Raw genomic sequence first — 22,368 nt, 5'->3', positions numbered from 1 at the left:
GCCCCTTCTGCCTCGCTCTGACTTGTACTTGATGAGGTCATTCCATCTTAGGGTGGGTCTGCCTGCTTGCTTTGCAGGGTGTCTAGGAGACGTCCGTCTCTTCCTGTCCCACAGTGAAAGCAGTGATTGTGTGTCTGCTTGCTAAGTGGTGTCCTCATCAGGGGCCGTAAGCTGTGTACTAAACATGTGTCCTGATGGGGAGACATCGTGATTGTGCAGAAATACCGGCGGAAGAAGAAGCAGATTAAAAATAAACGTGAACCTAATAATAGTAATCTTAGCGCCTCGCCTCTTAAAGACGGAGGCACAAGAATAAATATAAATCATTTTGGTAGATTTTCCTGGTCTAAAACTCTGGTCTATTCTGGAGTGTTTCCTCCTCCAGAAGCTCACAGAGCTGGCTGCATGTTTCAGCCACAATGTCTGGGGAACCAAACGTTCATATGCTGCTGATTTTCTCTGAGCTGAACAAACTGAACGCTTCTCTGCAAGGTGGCCGTACACATGTAGGACAGAATGGAAGCAGCAGAAGATGGAGGGAGCACGTCAGAAAGGGAAGATCCTCCATGTCTCCATCAGTGGAGGAACTGGCAGGTTCTGCTGTGCTCTCTCCTCCTGTAACACCAGCAGTTCCTGACCACTGGGAGGCGCTGGAGGGAGGATTTCAGAGCTCCTTTACTGAGATGGTTTGACCTCTGCCTGACGACCTCCGTCCGTCCAAGGACACATCAGTTGCTGCTCATCAGGGTCAGAGGTCACACTAATGTGGGAGTATGTGAGCATCCACAGACGGCTTGAGGATTGACGTCACTTCTACATGTCTGCTTCAGATAAAAACATGAATCTGAATTATTCCAACAGCTCAGTGTCGTAGGCAAGACGTCTGTTTGAAACAGGCAGTGGCACGGCCACCCTGCAGCTTGTTCATGTTTAAAAACATGAAAATATCAACCTGTGTATTACTTCAATAGCTTAGTATTGAATGGACAATAACACAGTAGCTCTGTTTATACATGGCACCAGGCCAGCTTCATATAAAACACAGTTTCATATAATATATATAGTCGGGGTCCCTGCTCCGTCTCTCCATCAGTTTGGGGTCCTTGGCCTGGTAAACCTGGAAGACCCCTGGTTATGATACAAGCTCTGAAGTGTGTCTGATGTTGCTTTATAAAGTTTCAGTTCCAATCCAGGCTGGTCAACGTTTCATTAGCAGCTGTTTGCAGCAGTTTCATATTTTATCTTTAAAATGTATTAAGTCAATTCAACATTTTAACTCTTTCAACATTTTTGCTCCTTTTTAGATAGAATTTCATGTCTTTTTAAAAATGTTAAACCTCTTTTGTTTTAAAACTCTGGTCATTTAAGGTTTTTTATCTTTGCTGTTGTAAGGTGTTTTTTCCACATTACTCGTTTTTGCTTGTTTTTCTTTTTCATTTGTTGTTTTTTTCAAAGTTGTTTTCACAAGAGACCAGATTCCTTTTGAAAAAGACTCTGGTGTGTAAATAGAATGAAAATAAAAGAGTGTAGAAGTGGTGGAAGCAGACAGACGGTGGGTGGAGTGGAGAGTCTTTGTTTCTCCACACAGACTGAAGCTGTCAGGCCAAACATTCCAACAGGTGAAGCTCCGCCCCCTCTGACTCCACCCCCGACATCAGTGCACCACACCTCCTCTCTCTGCTTATGTCACCTGGCCCCACCCCCTTCTAATGTGAGCCCTTCTTCCCAGTGCAACCACAACACAATGTTGATTTCAGTGTGAGTCAGTGAAGATTCAGGGAGCTGCTACAGAGGAGATGAAGAGCCACATGTTGAACAGCTGTTCTAAGAGAAAACTTCTTCCTCCAAATAAAGTGTCAGACTTTATATTAAAGCTCCACCTTCACTTTAAAGTTCAGATTGACGTCATGAAGCAGGTTTCAAACAGGTTTTCTCAGGAATGTCCTCCTCTGGGTGTGTCAGAGCAGGAAAGAGAACGTCGACGCTGTCAGACATCAGAGACGGACTGAGACAGACGAAGACGGACTGAGACGGACGAAGAGCAGCTTCTTCTCTCCACAAGTTTCCTCACACGTGGAAAAGTGTCTGTAAGAAGAAGAGAAGAGAGTTCAGGTGAGAATCTGTCAGCTCTTTAGAAGCTTCCACAACGGAGCAAAAGACTTTCTAACTTCTCTTTTTCTCTTTCATTCACACCATCACAAACCTCTGACAGCTGCTTTCTTCTTCTTCACCTGTTGGACAAACATTTCATCCTCCATTTAACTCCTTTCTTCACTTCTTTTCTTCTCCATGGAGAAACTCTGAAAACATTCAGCAGTGGGCGGGGCTTCAGCCCTCCTTCACTCTGATTGGCTCATGTTTGTGTTAGTCTAAAACATTCAAACCAACACACACACGCACACACACACACACACACACACACACACACACACACACACGACTCAATCATCTCATTATTTATCATCCAGACGCTTCATTTTGTCCCTGAAACCTCCATCTGACATTAATCCTATTGATTGTTGTATTTTTCATGTTTCTATATTTTCTTCTCTCATCTTATTTCCTTTGTTTGTTCATTATTTATGCTTCTTGTTTTTCTTCTTTCTCTGTTTTGTCTCGGCTGTCGCTCTCTGATCTCAGTCTACTGAATGATACCGTCTCTAACTGGAACTACCAGGATGTGGGTTTCTGTTTCCTGCTGCACCACACACATGATCTCCTCTGTGTGTGTGTGTGTGTGTGTGTGTGTGTGTGTGTGTGTGTATGTGTGTGTGTGTGTGTGTGTGGAGCAGGTTGGTGTGTTTCTCTCTGTCTGACTCAACATGTGGGACGTGGATGAAGAAGACCCACCAGAGTGTGTGGACAGGTAAGAGACGTCCCCCCCTCCTGCATTCAGTCAAACAGCAAACAGAAGAATGGACACTAAATGTAAACTCCATAGAAAGATGAAATGTAGTAAAAGTGGCTCTGCTGTATTGACTCGTCTCAAGGCTCAGTGATTTCAAGTCATCCAAAGTGAGCTGAAGTGATTTCAACAGGCAGCAGAAAAAGAGCTGCAGTAAAGGACATGAGGTGCAGAGACATTCCACCGTCCCCATGATCAGTCCCAATGTGATCATGAAAGACACAAGGACAAGCAGTGGAAAGGACAGAGACTAGAAGACCATGTGTTGTCTTTCAGGTCAGAGTTTCTAACTCCTCTTAACCTGATCCAAGGTCAGAGCAGTGTCACCTTTCCAACAGGGAGTTTAAAGGAAGTGGACGTCTCCACATGACACTGAAGTCCAAACGTCCCACATCACTAACTTACAGTTTGGTCCACAAAGATTTGTCCAGAGACAAAGTTTGTCTCATTTTGTTCTGTATATTACCACAGGAAATAGAAATGAAACCCTCCAGACTTCAGCTTTAATCCAGTGGCTTCAACTAAAACATCCCATAACAATGTGAGGAACTAAAGGATTTGAACCCAATCCCTTCATGTCAGAGGCTCAAAGGTCACTGAACCAATGAAATAAGAGAGAATCAATCCTTCATCTCTCACACTTGTTGAAAAGCCTTTGTAGGCAATGACTGGCTGAAGTTGTGAACTCATGACTTCAGCAGGCGCTCGCTGGGTTTCCTCTATTTTAATGCTTTTCCAGGCTTCACCGCAGAGCCGCTCACTTGATGTTGCTTTGTGGGCCTTTCTAATCCAAGTTTAATCTGTAAGAGGAGAAATTCAGGTTCTATTGGATTGAGATCTGGTGACTGACTGGGCCTTTCTAATCCAAGTTTAATCTGTAAGAGGTGAAATTCAGAATACAGATTATTGTGGGAAAAGTCAGAGTCCAGATCAGATGCTACTACTTTTCCAGGAACTTTGAAACAAATGGCAGATTGGAAATGACATGAAGCTTATTGAAGTTCTTTCATCAAACATATTTTTACTGATCAATTCCTGAACACTTTTCCAGAAGAAAATAACATTAATGTTCTTTTGTTGAAAACAGGAAATGAAATGATAAGAACCAAGTGTGATCTGTTGATCTAATACAATATTTGTGTGTGTGTGTGTGTGTGTGTGTGTGTGTGTGTGTGTGTGTGTGTGTGTGTGTGTGTGTGTGTGTGTGTGTGTGTGTGTGTGTGTGTGTGTGTGTGTGTGTGTGTGTGTGTGTGTGTGTGTGTGTGTGTGTGTATAGAGGTGAGAAGCTCAGACACACAGCAGGGTCTTCAGTATCCAGCAGCTTGTCTATGAAGAGTGACCGGTCCAAAGCTGATCCACCAGACTTCAGTACTGAACCTGGACCTTCAGACACAAAGTAAGAAACTCTTTCTTTTCTTTTCTTTCCTCCAAACCAGAGTGAGAGAAGTTGTGCTCACTCTAAGATTCACTTCCAGTATTTTAGGGAACTGAGTTTTAGTCCAGATGGAGTTTCTGGAGGGGAACCAGAGGAGCTGTTGATGATGGTGGAAAAACTAGGAACTTTAATGGACCTGAATCATATGAGGGGAACTTCTTTTAACTTTCAACTTTAAAGTTATTCGACCAGAATCCATTTGGGAAACATGAAACATGTAGGATCCAGTTTCAGTTGTTGATGTTGATCTCTGATACATTAATACCTTTCTGAATGGAATTCATCATGACACTCACACAAACACATAATTCCAGCATTTAAATTTAAAGGAACATACCAGTGTGTTGACCTCTTGCTGATTAATGATCAGTTTCACAACATTTAAGAATATTCTGGAGGTTCTAATCCTCTTTCTCTGAGAAAGTCCAGTCTTTTATTTTGGGCTGAATCGTTCCAATGTGGATCATTTTGCTTCAGCTTCTGCGACGCCACCTTTGATATCCCAGAAACCCTTGTGGCAGATTTCCCAAGATGATGTCAGTTAGGAAACATCAACACAGTTTGATGTTTGGTTTGTAAACATCAACTTTGGTGGATCGATTTGGGAAACTGCAGGTTGGAAATGAGTCCAAATGAGTGTTGATGGTCTTGTTTTGGTGTTTTGGTTTATTCTCTCTGCAGAAGGGAGATGTTTTATGGGAAGTACATTTTGAAGATTGTTTTTCTGGTAGAGTAACTTTAAATGTGGAACTACAGTTTATAACTATTAAATATCCTCACAGTATTTTCACAAAGTCTGACTTAGAGAATCAAAGTCTCAGTTCTTCCATGTATCTTCCATTGTTCAAGTCAGTCTGTTCCTGATGTTGTGTTTGTTTTTAGCTCTGACTCTGGGTTTCCATCCAGCTGTGTGTCCATGAAGAGTGACCGCTCTAAGGACCAACCCTGTACCTTTAAATGTAGAGTAGGAAGTGGTGATGAGGGGTGAGAATCAGTGTTTGTCTCAGGATTCCTCATCACACCACACAGCAGCTTTAACAAAGTCAACATGTTTCTGCAGCGTGAGCCAGCAGAGCTCCCAGCTTCTCCCTGGTGGCTCCGCCCCTCAGCATCAAAGACATCTGGACTCCACATTTATGGTGAGAACACGTCTCCATTCAACACTTTACTGTCACATCATGAGACAGAAGAAGCTGCTGTGGCTTCCAGCTGAAACATGAAACAGACACTCAGCTTATTAGATCCATTCAGGTCCAAAGTGAAACAGTCCAACCTTCATCCAGCTTCCAGTCTTCACTGATGCTTGAAGCTGCTTCTGCTGGAGATCCCACATGAAGTGTGATTTGGCTTCACATGTTGTCCATCCTGCTCTCTGCACTGGATTTACACTCACATCTCAATCTGGCTTCAGTTTCAGCTCAAAGTCAACTCCAGATGTTTCTCTGTTCCAGCTGCTGGAGGACAACATGGTGACTTTCATGAAGAAGGAGCTGAAGAAGATGAAGAAGCTCCTGAGTCCAGATTACCCAGCATGCTCAGAGAGTGAGAGGGAGGATGAGGATGAAGAGCAGAGGAGCAGCAGAGAGTCATTTCTGAGGATCACCCTGGACTTCCTGAGGAGGATGAAGCAGGAGGAGCTGGCTGGGCGTCTGTGGAGCAGTAAGAGGATTTGATCTCATTTCACAGGATGGAGATGAAGCTGAAATGTTCTCAGCTGGAGCAGAAAGCAGTCAGAAACAGAGTCCATCCAGAGAACACAGGTCATTTCCAGGTCAGACACAGAAAGTGTGAAACAGGCAGAAAGTCCAAAACAAGCAGCAGAGAAGAGGAGACACAAAGAGAGTTCCTGAACTCTGCTGCTCATGTGATGCAAACATCTGCATCAGATCAGAGGCTGTTTGGTCTCCACTGAGGAGCTGGATGGAGCTGATGGAGGAGAAACATCTCCACTAACACACTGTCATCTTCACATTCAATGTCAAACACACTCAACTCATTCCTGCTTTCTTCTTTTCAGGAACTTCTGCTGGAGTCTGCCAACAGAAGGTGAAATGTGCCCTGAAGGAGAGGTTCCAGGTTGTGTTTGAGGGGCTCTCTAAAGCAGGAGAGTCCACCCTCCTGAAGCAGATCTACACAGAGCTCCACATCACAGAGGGAGGGACTGCAGAGGTCAATGAGGAACATGAGGTCAGACAGATTGAAACAGCATCCAGGAGAGCAGCCAGAGCAGAAAGCAGCATCAGACCAGGAGACCTCTTTAAAGCCTCACCTGGAAGATCTCCACCAATCAGAACAGTGCTGACAAAGGGAGTGGCTGGCATTGGGAAAACAGTCCTGACACAGAAGTTCACTCTGGACTGGGCTGAAGACCAAAGCAACCAGGACGTCCACTTCACATTTCCATTCACCTTCAGAGAGCTGAATGTGCTGAAGGAGAAGAAGTTCAGCTTGGTGGGACTTGTTCATCACTTCTTCACTCCAACCAAAGAAGCAGGACTCTGCAGCTTTGAAGACCTCCAGGTGGTCTTCATCTTTGATGGTCTGGATGAGTGTCGACTCCCTCTGGACTTCCAGCACCCTGAGATCCTGACTGATGTTACAGAGTCCACCTCAGTGGATGTGCTGCTGACAAACCTCATCAGGGGGAACCTGCTTCCCTCTGCTCGCCTCTGGATCACCACACGACCTGCAGCAGCCAATCACATCCCTCCTGACTGTGTCGGCATGGTGACGGAGGTCCGGGGGTTCACTGACCCTCAAAAGGAGGAGTACTTCAGGAGGAGGTTCAGAGAGGAGCAGCAGGCCAGCAGGATCATCTCCCACATCAAGACCTCACGAAGCCTCCACATCATGTGCCACATCCCAGTCTTCTGCTGGATCACTGCTACAGTTCTGGAGGAGGTGTTGAAGAGCAGAGAGGGAGGAGAGCTGCCCAAGACCATGACTCAGATGTACATCCACCACCTGGTGGTCCAGGCCAAAGTCAAGAAGGTCAAGTATGATGGAGGAGCTGCCACAGATCCACACTGGAGTCCAGAGAGCAGGGAGATGGTGGAGTCTCTGGGAAAACTGGCTTTTGATGAGCTGCAGAAAGGAAATCTGATCTTCTATGACTCCGACCTGACAGAGTGTGGCCTGGATCTCAGAGCAGCCTCACTGTACTCTGGAATGTTCACACAGGTCTTTAAAGAGGAGCAAGGCCTGTACCAGGACAAGGTCTTCTGCTTCATCCATCTGAGCCTTCAGGAGTTTCTGGCTGCTCTTCATGTCCATCAGACCTTCATCAGCTCTGGAATCAACCTCCTGGATGAACAACAACAAACAGTCCTGATGAAGAACAATCTCCACCATCTCCATCAGAGAGCAGTGGACGAGGCCTTGAAGAGTCCAAATGGACACCTGGACTTGTTCCTCCGCTTCCTCCTGGGTCTTTCACTGCAGACCAACCAGAGTCTCCTCCGAGGTCTGCTGACACAGACAGGAAGTAGCTCACAGACCAATCAGGAAACAGTCCAGTACATCAAGAAGAAGCTGAGTAAGAATCTGTCTGCAGAGAGAAGCATCAATCTGTTCCACTGTCTGAATGAACTGAACGATGGTTCTCTGGTGGAGGAGATCCAACAGTCCCTGAGATCAAGACGTCTCTCCACTGGTAGACTGTCTCCTGCTCAGTGGTCAGCTCTGGTCTTCATCTTACTGTCATCAGAAAAAGATCTGAAGGAGTTTGACCTGAAGAAATACTCTGCTTCAGAGGAGGCTCTTCTGAAGCTGCTGCCAGTGGTCAAAGCCTCCAACAAAGCTGTGTACGTGGGTCATGAACAAATATGTAGAACTGAGTCCATGACAAACATTGAACTGGTTTTCATTGTTGCTTCTTCTTCAGGTTGAGCAGCTGTGGTCTGTCAGAGAGAAGCTGTGGAGCTCTGTCCTCAGTCCTCAGCTCTCAGTCCTCCAGTCTGACACATCTGGACCTGAGTGACAACAACCTGCAGGATTCAGGAGTGAAGCGGCTGTCGGCTGGACTGGAGAGTCCTCACTGTAAACTGGAAGCTCTCAGGTTCTGACATTATTGATCATTAATATCCACCACTCTCTGTTCTCCTGCTCACATCTCTAGAACATCAGTAAAACATCTCAGTAGAACACTGCAGCCTCTTGATATTTTCTCCTCTATTAATCAGGAAGTAAAACTACAAAGTAAAGTTTCCAGTGTAAGTTCAGGTGGAGAGCAGCAGCTTTACTTCCTCCACTCACTGTGTTTGTGATGCTCCATGTCACAGAGTTCTGCCTCAGACTCTGACACCGACACGACTACGAGCAAGAACACCACACATGAGACAAGCCCAGCAGCAGCAGGACACTCACTTCAGGTGTGCTCCTGTGGCTGGATGAAAATATCATCACTTAGGAGGCTGAGGATCCACCAAGGAAAGAGAGGAGGATGAGAGAGCAGAGGCTAGAGTGAATGAAATGTCGACCTCTTCTATGTCAGAAACACTGAAATTCTACATATTTTATGATTAATTGTGTTAATTGTTTTTAATTTAAGTATTATTTAAATTCTAAATTAATAGTTTAGTCTATCTTGATGAGACTGATATAAATTGGCATCATTTCCTGTTAAACAGGTGGTGCCCCGAGGTTTTCTGATGCACATCAGATTCCATTTTTTGTTCATGATCCATGACTCTTTGATCAATACTAATCAGTGTTGACACAGTTACCTTGAAAAAGTAATCTAATTACTGATTACTAGTTATTTTACTGATTACTATTTTTTAAATGTAACTAAGTTAGATTACAGATTTATTAACAGCTGCTGACAGCACCCCATCCTCTGAACATAAAAATGACAACCGGTTTTGCCAAAAGCTCTGCTGACCACTGCCTCCTGCACCTGCTGATACATATTTAACCTTTGACCTTCATTCTTTGTTGTATTTATATCTGACTCACGCTTTTATTATCAGATTGTTACTATTGCAGCTATTTATTTATGTGGTGATGTAGTTGTAGTCTGTTGTTGCACTATTTATCTATTTATCTATTTATCTATTTATCTATTTATATATTTGCACTATCTGCTCCATCTGCGCTATTCAACCTTTTAATTACCCCCCTAGGGGACAAATAAAGTCTTTCATTGATCGATTGATTGATTGAAAAAGAAAGAAAATACAAAAAGAGTTCAACATCTCTGCAGTTCTTGTAGCAATGATATAGTTTAGTGTTGATATTTCTTGGTTCCAATTCTTTTGTGTCACCTGAACGCACCGTTAGATCGAGTTGCTTTGTGATTGGCTGAGAGTGGAGAAGGGGGCGGGTCAGGTCAGACTGCATGCTCTGTGTGTGTCTGTAAAGTCCTCTTCATCCTCCATAAGAACAAGATGAAAGTTCAGCAGTTCAGGTCCTGCTGAACAAAATGATGTCATTTCCTTCTTCCAGCTTCTTCTGGCTGAAGAAATTAGTTTGGGCTTTTCCAACCTCCCTGGCTGAACCATGTAGGAGCTGCTCTGCCGAAACTTCTGCTCTGCCGTGTGCTGCTCATGCGTGTTCCAGTACGCTCATGACTATCAGTCATATTTTAATCATATTTAGCTTGAAACATCGCTACTGTACGTGCGCCGCAGCTCGTTAAAATGTCGGAGTGCAGGCATACATGATGCACCTGAACGCATCACGAACAGCTGTCAGCTCCTGCAGTTAAAACCGGACCAACAACTCTCTTTTATTGCTGAAACAGTTCAGAGGAATGTATTTCTGAAAGCCCTGGAACAGAAATAAACTGTGCAGTTGAAAAGTTTATAAGCCGCATCACAGACGTGAGGCTGCTGCGAGGGGCGTGGCCTGCTGCGGGGGGCGTGGTCTGTTGTGAGGGGGCGTGGCCTGAGAGTTCAGCAGCATCTTATCGGAGTATGACCTGTCCTGCAGAAAAAGCTTTTTTTTCAGCATCTGGCTGACGTCACTGCTGAACTTTCTTCTTGTTCTTCTGGGTTGAAAAAGGGAGAATGCAGGAGCCTTAACGATGTCAATGTAGAGCAGTTCTCTGGAGGCTCCATCCAGAGGGGTGTTGAAGAGTCCTTTAGTTTGGAGGAGAGAACGAGCAGCCGCTTCTGTTTAATAATGAAGAGTCTTTGTAGAGAAGAAACTCTTCCTGCTGGACGCCACAATAGTAATGCTACAATAGTAATGCTACAATAGTAATGCTACAATAGTAATGCTACAATAGTAATGCTACAATAGTAATGCCACAATAGTAATGCTACAATAGTAATGCTACAATAGTAATGCTACAATAGTAATGCTACAATAGTAATGCCACAATAGTAATGCTACAATAGTAATGCCACAATAGTAATGCTACAATAGTAATGCTACAATAGTAATGCTACAATAGTAATGCCACAATAGTAATTCACCAATAGTAATGCTACAATAGTAATGCTACAATAGTAATGCTACAATACTAATGCCACAATAGTAATGCCACAATAGTAATGCTACAATAGTAATGCTACAATACTAATGCCACAATAGTAATGCCACAATAGTAATGCTACAATACTAATGCCACAATAGTAATGCTACAATAGTAATGCTACAATAGTAATGCTAAAATATTAATGCCACAATAGTAATGCTACAATACTAATGCTACAATAGTAATGCTACAATAGTAATGCCACAATAGTAATGCTACAATAGTAATGCTACAATAGTAATGCTACAATAGTAATGCTACAATAGTAATGCTACAATAGTAATTCACCAATAGTAATGCTACAATAGTAATGCTACAATAGTAATGCTACAATACTAATGCCACAATAGTAATGCTACAATAGTAATGCTACAATAGTAATGCTACAATAGTAATGCTACAATACTAATGCCACAATAGTAATGCCACAATAGTAATGCTACAATACTAATGCCACAATAGTAATGCCACAATAGTAATGCTACAATACTAATGCCACAATAGTAATGCCACAATAGTAATGCTACAATACTAATGCCACAATAGTAATGCTACAATAGTAATGCTACAATAGTAATGCTAAAATATTAATGCCACAATAGTAATGCTACAATACTAATGCTACAATAGTAATGCTACAATAGTAATGCCACAATAGTAATGCTACAATACTAATGCCACAATAGTAATGCTACAATAGTAATGCTACAATACTAATGCTACAATAGTAATGCTACAATAGTAATGCCACAATAGTAATGCTACAATAGTAATGCCACAATAGTAATGCTACAATAGTAATGCCACAATAGTAATGCTACAATAGTAATGCCACAATAGTAATGCCACAATAGTAATGCTACAATAGTAATGCCACAATAGTAATGCTACAATACTAATGCCACAATAGTAATGCTACAATAGTAATGCTACAATAGTAATGCTAAAATATTAATGCCACAATAGTAATGCTACAATACTAATGCCACAATAGTAATGCTACAATAGTAATGCCACAATAGTAATGCTACAATACTAATGCCACAATAGTAATGCTACAATAGTAATGCCACAATACTAATGCTACAATAGTAATGCTATAATAGTAATGCCACAATAGTAATGCTACAATAGTAATGCCACAATAGTAATGCTACAATAGTAATGCCACAATAGTAATGCTACAATAGTAATGCTACAATAGTAATGCCACAATAGTAATGCTACAATAGTAATGCTACAATAGTAATGCTACAATAGTAAGGCTGCAATAGTAATGCTGCAATAGTAATGCTACAATAGTAATGCTACAATAGTTATATAACAATAGTAACGCGACAATAGTTATGCTGAAGTAGTAATGCTACAATAGTAATGCTACAATACTAATGCTACAATAGTTATGCTACAATAGTAAGGCTGCAATAGTAAGGCTAAAGTAGTAATACTACAGTACTACCACTAACATAGTAACGCTACAGTAGTAACGCTACAGTAGTAATACTACAGTACTACCACTAACATAGTAACGCTACAGTAGTAACGCTACAGTAGTAACGCTACAGTAGTAACGCTACAATAGTAACGCTACAGTAGTAACGCTACAATAGTAACGCTAAAGTAGTAATACTACAGTACTACCACTAACATAGTAACGCTACAGTAGTAACGCTACAGTAGTAACGCTACAGTAGTAACGCTACAGTAGTAACGCTACAGTAGTAACGCTACAGTAGTAATGCTACAATGGTAACGCTACAATAGTAACGCTACAATAGTAACACTGCAATAGTAACACTGCAATAGTAACACTACAATAGTAACGCTACAATAGTAATGCTACAATAGTAACGCTCCAATAGTAATACAACAATAGTAATGCTACAATAGTAACGCTACAATAGTAATGCTACAATAGTAATGCTACAATAGTAACGCTCCAATAGTAATACAACAATAGTAACGCTCCAATAGTAACACTACAATAGTAACGCTCCAATAGTAATGCTCCAATAGTAATACCACAATACTAATGCTACAATAGTAATGCTACAATAGTAATGCTACAATAGTAACGCTCCAATAGTAATACAACAATAGTAACGCTCCAATAGTAACGCTCCAATAGTAATGCTACAATAGTAATACCACAATACTAATGCTACAATAGTAATGCTACAATAATAATGCTACAAAGGTAATGCTACAATAATAATGCTACAATGGTAACGCTACAATTGTATTGTGACAATAGTAATGTTACCACAGTAACGCTACAATATTAACGCTACATTAGTAACGCTACATTAGTAACGCTACAGTAGTAGCTTTACAGTAGTAACACTACAATAGTAAATCTACAGTAATAACACTCCAATAGTAACACTACAATCGTAATGCTGAAATATTATCACTACAATAGTAATGCTACAATAGTATTGCTACAATAGTAATGCTACAATAGTAATAGTAATGCATGGTGACTTGGAGAAGTAACTTTAATCTGATTACTGGTTTGGAAATAGTAACACGTTAGATTACTCATTACTGAATAAAGTGTTCATATCACTGTTACTCATCATCATCAACAGTCAAATTGCCTGATGTACAACCAGTGTTCCCAACAACATCAACTGTTTACAAAACAATCAGGACAACAGATTGTAATACAGACAGTCCAGAGTACAGAGCTAGGGCAAGGTGGAGGTTCTAAAGCCTCCACCTAATGGATGGCAGGTGTGCAGACACAGTTTGTGAACCGGGCCAGGGAGAGTGGCATGAGGAAGAAACATTTATTGTGGTAGAGGAACTCAGTATTGGGCGAGTCATTGAGGACAGGAATCAACAATTGGACTGTGGATATCAAATAAATACTTTGACATGTCCAAAGTAAAAACTGCTGATTGGACCTGATCAGTGTTGCTCCTGAATACGTTCTAAACAAGTTACCTGTCCTCACCAGAGCAGCACCTTAAATAGGTTAAGGTGCTGCTCCACCTCCTCAGCCTTACTCCACTTGACTCTACTCACCTTTGACACTTTCCCACTACATGATGGTCCCTGCTACCAGGTACTTTCATGGTACACCGTAGTACACTGAGGTTCCAAGCGAGCGAAGACGAGAAGACGGCAGGCTGCTCATTCACCCGCCATTTTATAAACCTGAACACAATAAAAAACAAAAACGGACCAAAGTCTGCAGCTGTCCTGGTGAACGCTGTTTAACCACATTTCTATTAGAATTTAAAGTATCGTATGGTTTGTTGTTCTTATTTTAACATCAGTAGCTACTAACAGCTTGTGGCAGAAGTCACCAGTTAACAGGAGCACCAGTGAAACCGAAACACCGGACAGTGAAGCATCACATCGGGGTGATTACTTGTGCATGACGGAGAAAGCTCCGATGACTCCGCCCACGCCGTGGTCGTTCTATTGTAATGGAAAACAAGTGAGGCTGAGTGGAGTAGAGGCAAGGCCAGTAAGGTCAAGTGGAGTAAGGCTGAGTAGGAGCTGGTGGAAAAGAGCTATTTATTACAAGTGACTGGGAATCAGAATATCTAGACAACAATGTGAATAAAGCTGTAAGAAATGCAGAATTAGGAAGAAATGTTAAACAAAGAAAACAATAACAAAGATCTTCTATTGATCAAAGAAGGATTAAAAGATTCTGTCAAAAGGAAAAATACAGGATACAGAGAATCTATAAAACACTAAACTAAAGAAGTGGCACATAAATATGTGAAATATAAAAATAAGTTAACTACAACTAAGAAATGATTTAAATAAATATGAATAAAAGTGGTGAAATGTAAGAAAAGCAGAATCCTATTAAAGACACATGTAATCTATTAAAGAGTGTAAAGAGAAAGACCCAGAGACATTTCATTAGTAAGGAAGAAATCATAGAAATTATTATCAAATGTAAAACCAAATCTTCAGATTGAGACTAAATGGAGATGAAACCAGTAAAGAGGGTGATTGAGTTTATCTCCAAACTACTGACACACATCTGGAAACTTTCTCTCTTTATTCAGGTTGAGTGGCTGCAGGTTGTCAAAGATTACTGCATAGTGACAAACCATTTAAAGACATTGGTCGTACTTAAGACAGGCTGTATCTAATGACATTTTTTGTGTTCTCTGTTTATTTGGAAACGTATCGAACTACATGGTGGTATCGATATCGATACCAGAATGTTGGTATCGTGACAACACTAGTTCTATGTTGTATAGTTCTATGTTTAACCCTTTATTTTACCAACAGCTACACTGACATATACCCCAAAGTTATAAAATATTCAGGAAACAAATGTTGAAAGGTTTGGAGTTCAGTATAGAAGAGTTTGGAATGAAATATTCACACTTGTTCAACATTAAAGATAAACTTTTCGAGTTTAAAATATTTAGGAAAGAATAAAAACACAATAACTCTGTGTGTGTGTGTGTGTGTGTGTGTGTGTGTGTGTGTGTGTGTGTGTGTGTGTGTGTGTGTGTGTGTGTGTGTGTGTGTGCGTGTGTGCGTGTGTGCGTGCGTGCGTGCGCGTGTGTGCGTGCACGTGTTGATGAGACTCTTCTCCTCCTGGTGGCTTCAGCTGTTTGGACTTTACATTTCTAAACTCTTCCAGTCTGAACCTTCTTCAGTCTCAATGACTTCAACATCAAACTTTGTCCTCTAATCTCACTTCTTTCTCTCTTTATTCAGGTTGATGAACTGCAGTTTGTCAGAGATCAGCTGTTCTTCTGTGGCCTCAGCTCTGAAGTCCAACCCCTCCCTCCTGAAACATCTGAAACATCTGGACCTGAGTATGAACCCGCTGCAGGATTCAGGAGTTGAGCAGCTGTGTGGTTTTCTGGAGAGTCCACTCTGTAGTCTGGAGACTCTGAGGTCAGACTCCATGTTTGAGTTTGTGTGCAGTGAAAGTTGTGTTGACACTAAAGGTCAGACATCAGGCTGATATGAGATGATCCACACTGAGGATCTCCATGAGAAACTGAGACTTCTTCTCTGGGCTTTAGTCCTGTGACTGTGGCAGAGCCGTGTGGAGCTCCACATTTCAAAGCTTGGTAGAAGAAGCAAGGTGCTGCAGTGGAGAATTCACTGACAACCTCTGACACGCTCCATGTTGAGCTTCAGCTTTCAAAGCAGGCTGATCTCTCCTGGATGAAGAGTCACTGATCTCCCAGCTGGAGCTCCAAACTCTCCCTCACTCTGCCATTGTTGCCCCCCTGACCCAGTGTGTGTCATGTAGGGGTGTGATTCCATCCTGTAATAGGAAACAAAGAGGCAGACCACTTGAGCTGGGGTTTGGCTCGGCTGCAGGATTTAATATGCTGCTGCCTCTGTGCAGCTTTTAGGCTCCTTCAATCGCCATGCGCCCTCTGCTGGCCTTTTAGAGTAACACACTACTGCTTTCGCCTGAAAAGTACAACTTTGTTTGAGCCTTTTAAACTAAAAATCAAAATCAGAGCAGCATGTCAAACCAAGGGCTGGAACATCCGCGGGTATTCTGCACTCTGGCAGTAAAATCTTTTTTTAATTGCAGATGTTTGAGCTGAAGTCACCATTATGAGGGACCGAGCAGAAAGACCAGGACCTCCAGAGGAGGCCTGGGCCTGGAGGCCAGGACCTCCAAAGGAGGCCTGGACCTGGAGGCCAGGACCCTGTTGTATTTGGAATGTTTCTTATTAGTTTTTTGTAAAAAAAAAATAAAAACCTGTATAAAAAAACCCTAAACATGCTCAAAAACTCACCAATTTTGGCACGTTCATTAACCCCCAGAGAGCCAAAATGTACTCTCTAGCGCCTCCTAGAGAAACCAAAACAGCGACCACAGCCCGTAGGAATGTGGTAGAAAGATCAAACCAAAAGTCAATTGTTCGTTTCATCGAGCCCGACAAATCACATGCTGGGACCCGTGTCCTAAATCTGACAGGAAGGCCACAATTTGCCTTTCAAAATAAGATTTTCAAACACTAGCTACTCTGAGCACGAATATCTATCGACTTCAGAAACCTATTAAATGACAGAGGAGACTCTCCTCCTCAATAATCCCCAATATCACTTTCAGTGGTGGAGCGGTTCTGTTTTTATTTGCCGTCAAAGTTTTGAACACAGACTCCGCCTCCTCCTCCAGTTTAAAGGTTTTGTGCTTTGAATGACGCGACACTTTGTCTTTATTTGAAACGGTTCTCCTTTAACAATCATTTCTTCTTGATGTCCACATCAGCAGTGCTGATTCTCTCTCAGGGCTGCTGGCTGCAGACGGAACACACACACACACACACACACACACACACACACACACACACACACACACACACACACACACACACACACACACACACACACACACACACACACACACACACACACACACACACACACACACACACACACACACACAGACTTGTGGTGCAACACTGCCCTCTTGTGAAGAGTTTGTAAACATGCAACTGTGACGAGGGAGAGAGGTATGTTCATTGAGGATTCTTTTCTGTGTAGCTCTATGATTAGTTCTGGTCTGTAGCTCTAGAAACAGCAGCCCAAGGCTTTAACTTTAATTTTTTCCACACCTTCAAAAGAATTGTACTCACGGTGAGTCCAGGATTCCAGCAGGTGGCGCCACTGATCCATAAAGCCTGTTTTATTCTTGACGTGTCCGCGAGCTCTGTACGGCTCCGTGCGGCTGAATGACGTCATTGTAGCCTCCAGGCCCCTCCGAGCGGCCCTGTTCACGCTGACGTCACCGCTCCATGCTCCTCCAACTTCTTGTGACTCCAGTAGAACCTGTGAGGGGTGGAGCGGTAAGAGCTCCACCCTGTACTGAGCAGACACGTCACTGTGCACAGACACATATTTAACTGTTAACACACCGTGATGAGGGACAATGACAACCTACAGAAACACTCTGATTCTACTTTTCTTTCACATGAAGCCGTTAAAAGGATCATTTTATGGCTCCAAATCCAATCTTTCCTTTCCAGTAGTATGTGGTTTGTTTAGTCGTTACTGATGAAGCTAAAGTCTGGCTTCATTAGAAAGAAGTTCTATTAATGATGCGTCTCATAGCGGAGCGCCCCCTGCTGCCTCATGCAGACCTCAGCCTGCGGTCAGAACGCCATACAAGACCTGGAAGTGAAGTTAGTTCCAATCAGGTTCCATGATTACTTCATAAAACACTCTGGCTTCACTTCCATGCAGTAATGTAACATAATGATCCCAAAGATCCCTGCAGAGGGGCGGAGCCTCCAGCACAGGGTGGAGGAGGAGTGTGACGTCACCAGTCCTTAAGTTTGACTTTCACATAACAGCAGAGGACATAAGGCCCGTGGACCAGAACCCACCAAGAGGTCCAATCTGGTCCCACCAAGCCAGGAGCTTTAAAGGATTTAGACACTTTGTTTTGACGTTTCAGTGGATTTTCACCAGAAGTTTCAGTTAAACTGACTTCATTTTCAGGAACTGATGGAAAAATATAGAGAATTTCATTACAGACACTGAATTTAAAGGTTCTTATAGCACTGGAGGAGGAGGAGGGGGAGGAGGGTGTGTGTGTGTGTGTGTGTGTGTGTGTGTGTGTGTGTGTGTGTGTGTGTGTGTGTGTGTGTGTGTGTGTGTGTGTGTGTGTGTGTGTGTGTGTGTGTATGTGTGTATGTGTGTGTGTGTGTGTGTGTGTGTGTGTGTGTGTGTGTGTGTGTTGTGATCCAGATGTTGGAGGACAGAGATGGACTGAGCTCTGCAGCATGTTAGTGATCAGCATGTTGATGAGACTCTTCTCCTCCTGGAGGCTTCAGCTGTTTGGACTTTACATTTCTAAACTCTTCCAGTCTGAACCTTCTTCAGTCTCAATGACTTCAACATCAAACTTTGTCCTCTAATCTCACTTCTTTCTCTCTTTATTCAGGTTGAGGGGCTGCAGGTTGTCAGAGATCAGCTGTTCTTCTGTGGCCTCAGCTCTGAAGTCCAACCCCTCCCTCCTGAAACATCTGAAACATCTGGACCTGAGTTGGAACCAGCTGCAGGATTCAGGAGTTGAGCAGCTGTGTGGTTTTCTGGAGAGTCCACTCTGTAGTCTGGAGACTCTGGGGTCAGTTGACTGTCTGTTACTGTTGTAGAAGGAGAAATGTTTGTGAGCAGCTGTGATGTGAGACTCTGATCCTGCAGTGAGAGATGGACTGAGCTCAGCAGCTTGTTACTGATGTGTGTGGACATGAGGAGGAGTGGCAATGTTGTGCTGACATGTGGAGGATGAGTGTGATGAAGATCCACAACAACAGAACAGCTCATTGATCAGGACACAGTAATGTGGAGCTGCTCATTTCTCCATCAACACATCTGATTGGTTCTCCTCATTCATTCTGCTGCTTTCTCTCTTTATTCAGGTTGAGGGGCTGCAGGTTGTCAGAGATCAGCTGTTCTTCTGTGGTGTCAGCTCTGAAGTCCAACCCCTCTCCCCTGAAGGAGCTCGACCTGGGTTTCAACAACCTTGAGGATCCAGATGTGCAGCAGCTGGTTGGTCTTCAGCAGAGTCCAGACTGCAGCCTGCAGACTCTCAGGTCAGTAGATGTTGGAGTGAGTCCATGCTGCTTCCAGCAGGTTTCTACTAAACACAGTTAGTGTGAGAACAAAGATCCAGAGTTTGACTGCTCTGTGAGGCTGTGAGAGGAGAACGCTGAGCAGCTTCATGATTGGACAGCAGAGGACACAGTCAGCCAATCAGAGGAGCCTCAGGCTTGTTGTGTTGGTCTGACAGTGGTGGTCCTTCATGAGGTCTGAGCTGCTGCTGTGGACAGGACTGAAGTCCTGGCTGCTCCACAGAGACTCTCCTAATCACCTCTCATCTCTCTCATCTCTCTACAGGTGGTGGGAGTAGAGAGGACGCTGTGTGTCCTGAAGATCCACTGAGGACAGCAGAGAGGACGCTGTGAGAGTCCAGCATCGAACCAGGGTTCCTCTGGATGTGACACAGAACCATCACTGTGTGGACTGAACCTCTTCCTCTTCCTCTTCCTCTTCCTCTTCCTCTTCCTCTTCCTCTTCCTCTTCCTCCTCCTCCTCCTCCTGCTCCTGCTCTTCCTCCTTCTCTTCATGTGTTGGTTCATTGTGTTGGGCCTGGCCTCCATGGCTCACCCCCTCAGGACAAAGGAACATGTGGTCGCCACTGGAAAAATTCGCCATTGGGCACGTGACCCCCACCAGGGGGTCCACGGCAACCCCTCCCTGGAAGCTACATCCCTGCACCTCACCACCAGGGGGATCCACCAACTCCATCCACAGCCGTAGAAAACTCCCCGGAAACTCTGAAGCCAACCCCTCTCTGATTGGCCAAGGCCAGGGTGAGCACAGCAGGGAGCCGGACCATGATGATCCGGTATAAAAGTCCGACCTGTGAAAACACACCGTCTCCAAGACGGATTCACGTCCATCCAGACGCAGGACTTCGTACGGAGACACAAGGAGCCGCGTGTTAACTCACGTGGACCGGCCCAGAACTTTTTAACTCCCTTCTCTCTCTCCCCCTCCTTCACTAATCCGCCGCCGCTCCTGTTATCTGATCAGATAAGCTCACACACACACACACACACACACACACACACACACACACACACAGTCACATTTAGCAGCCAAACTGCTATCTGGTGCTGCTAAACCACATCCACATCCACCACCAGAGTTCTAACTGCATGTCCCGTTAGAACTCCGGCGCTCAGAACCGGGCCGACAAAGTCCACCAGTGTTTACGGGAGTAGGTGAGACCATGTTGTTCTGAGACCGCCCTTGCGCATACTCGCGTGACGGCCATCTTGTATAGCTGGTCGCTAAGCAACCATTGCGGCCCCCAGAAAGAGCGAGTCAAACGCCTCTACTGTTCGCGTGGGTCATTGCAATTCCTCTTGACGTCCACCTGGTGGACACATCATACCATTGCGCTCTCCCACTGAGCGCCGTTGCATGCCCCTAGTGGTCGTCACGGTCACCAAATTGACCCGCCAACTTCTGCCTCCCTCTGGTGGATATTCAAGGTCATTACACCCATTCCACTCATCACTCCAGGCCACACACAGACACACACACACACACACTCAATATACATAGTGTTTGCTGTTTGATAGATTAGATCTCCATATTAGATGTCGTTTGCTACTTGAACGTGTTGATTTATGAGATGATTTCAGAATTATTAATGAATTAATACATTTTGTTAATAAACGCCTGTTAGCTGAATTGAACGATTCTTGGTGATTATTTTTATTTATTGTTGACAGTTCACTGGTTTGTAACAGTCTCTGCTTGGATCTCACACTTTCCCTTTTATTTAAGATTGTTATATTTTATGCAGAAATATTAACTAACTTAAATAAACCTTTTTACAAACCAGACTGATATTTTGGTATTAGCTGTTTCCAGTTTATCTGGTGGTGTCTCCCCTTTTCATTATTAATAAATAAATAAATAATGAATGTATTAAAATTAATAATTTTTTATTAATAAATTATTTTTGATCATTTATTAACTTTCAAGTAATTACTCAATTACTTGAGGGGTTGTTAAGGAGTAAATGACCGTTGACTTCCATTAATAATTTAAAATTTTCATAAATTACTTCCAGTTATTTATTACTTTCAGTAATCTATCACTTACAGTAATTTAATGCTAATAACCAACCATAAATCCCAACAACCTGAAACACATGTTAACCAGGTGTGAACGGCCCAGAAAGACCTGATGAGACACACAAGCTGAAGAGGCTCTGACAGAACTCACTCAGAAACCTGAGTCACTTCTCTGTCTGACAAAACAAACTCCTCCACTTCTTATCATCTTCTTATCATTCTTATCATCCTGTCTTCTCTCGGCTGTTCTTGTGATGATGTCATGGTTCTGAAAGAGTTCTGCTTCTGCTCCTGTATCCATAGCAACTGTGGATGGAGCTTCAAATAGCCACAGTCTCCCGTGGTCCCTGAAGGTCTCCTGTGTAGGACATTACAGTCGTCCTTCATCACTACACAACACGTTGCCTGACGAGCTCCGTCGCTAGAGCATGAGACTCTTCATCTCAGGGTTGTGGGTTTGAGTCCCACGTTGGGCGATGCTCTCTTTTCAGGCAGTGGTTCACAGTGATGAATCCTACAGCTGACCACTCACCACTGTGGCTCCCTGAGCATGACCTTTGACCCCCATCAGCTCTCTGGTTCCTCACCAACTCCACCAATCCAGATCTCTCTCCGTTATCTGGATTGACAAACATTTTCATTCCTTGATAAGCGTTACTACGAAGCAGGTGATCAACTCAGTAATTCAACCAGGCTGTTCCATCCTGATCAGAGCTCGTTCACATAAAAGGGGCGATGATGAAATAAACAATACTAACTCCCCTCTTTTGTTCTCATGAGAGGCTCTAATACTCTTCTGTAATAACCAGCTGGTCTGAGCTTCTTAAAAAACATCTCCAACAATGTGTTTACAGTCTGTGGCAGACAGAAGAACCAGACAGGAGGTAAAGCTGTGCTGAGCTGAGTGAATTCATTCTATGATGCAACAGTTACC

General features: G+C 43.3%; 1 protein-coding gene across 3 annotated transcripts; it reads left to right on the top strand.

Moving 5' to 3' along the window:
* The first annotated feature begins 1,972 nt into the window (after positions 1–1,972).
* Positions 1,973–21,046, top strand: LOC308128376 (NACHT, LRR and PYD domains-containing protein 3-like). Of its 3 annotated transcripts, XM_080494082.1 has the most exons (12): positions 1,973–2,112; positions 2,793–2,866; positions 4,182–4,301; positions 5,223–5,324; positions 5,401–5,479; positions 5,792–5,999; positions 6,358–8,143; positions 8,224–8,397; positions 15,523–15,705; positions 18,725–18,907; positions 19,203–19,376; positions 19,681–21,046. In XM_080494082.1, exons 2-12 carry the CDS (start codon positions 2,823–2,825, stop codon positions 19,691–19,693), a joined length of 3,066 nt encoding a protein of 1,021 aa, XP_080350208.1. In that variant the 5' UTR covers positions 1,973–2,112; positions 2,793–2,822; the 3' UTR covers positions 19,694–21,046. The 3 variants fall into 3 exon arrangements, with proteins under 3 accessions (XP_080350208.1, XP_080350209.1, XP_080350210.1); XM_080494083.1 differs by lacking the exon at positions 5,223–5,324; XM_080494084.1 differs by lacking the exons at positions 18,725–18,907; positions 19,681–21,046 and having other exon boundaries at positions 19,203–19,452.
* Positions 21,047–22,368: the final 1,322 nt, after the last annotated feature.

The sequence above is a fragment of the Lipophrys pholis genome (assembly GCF_963383615.2).
Source record: "Lipophrys pholis genome assembly, contig: SCAFFOLD_24, whole genome shotgun sequence".
Lineage (NCBI taxonomy): Eukaryota > Metazoa > Chordata > Actinopteri > Blenniiformes > Blenniidae > Lipophrys > Lipophrys pholis.
The sequence above is the reverse complement of the archived record's forward strand: the minus strand, read 5'-3'. Positions and strand labels throughout refer to the sequence as shown.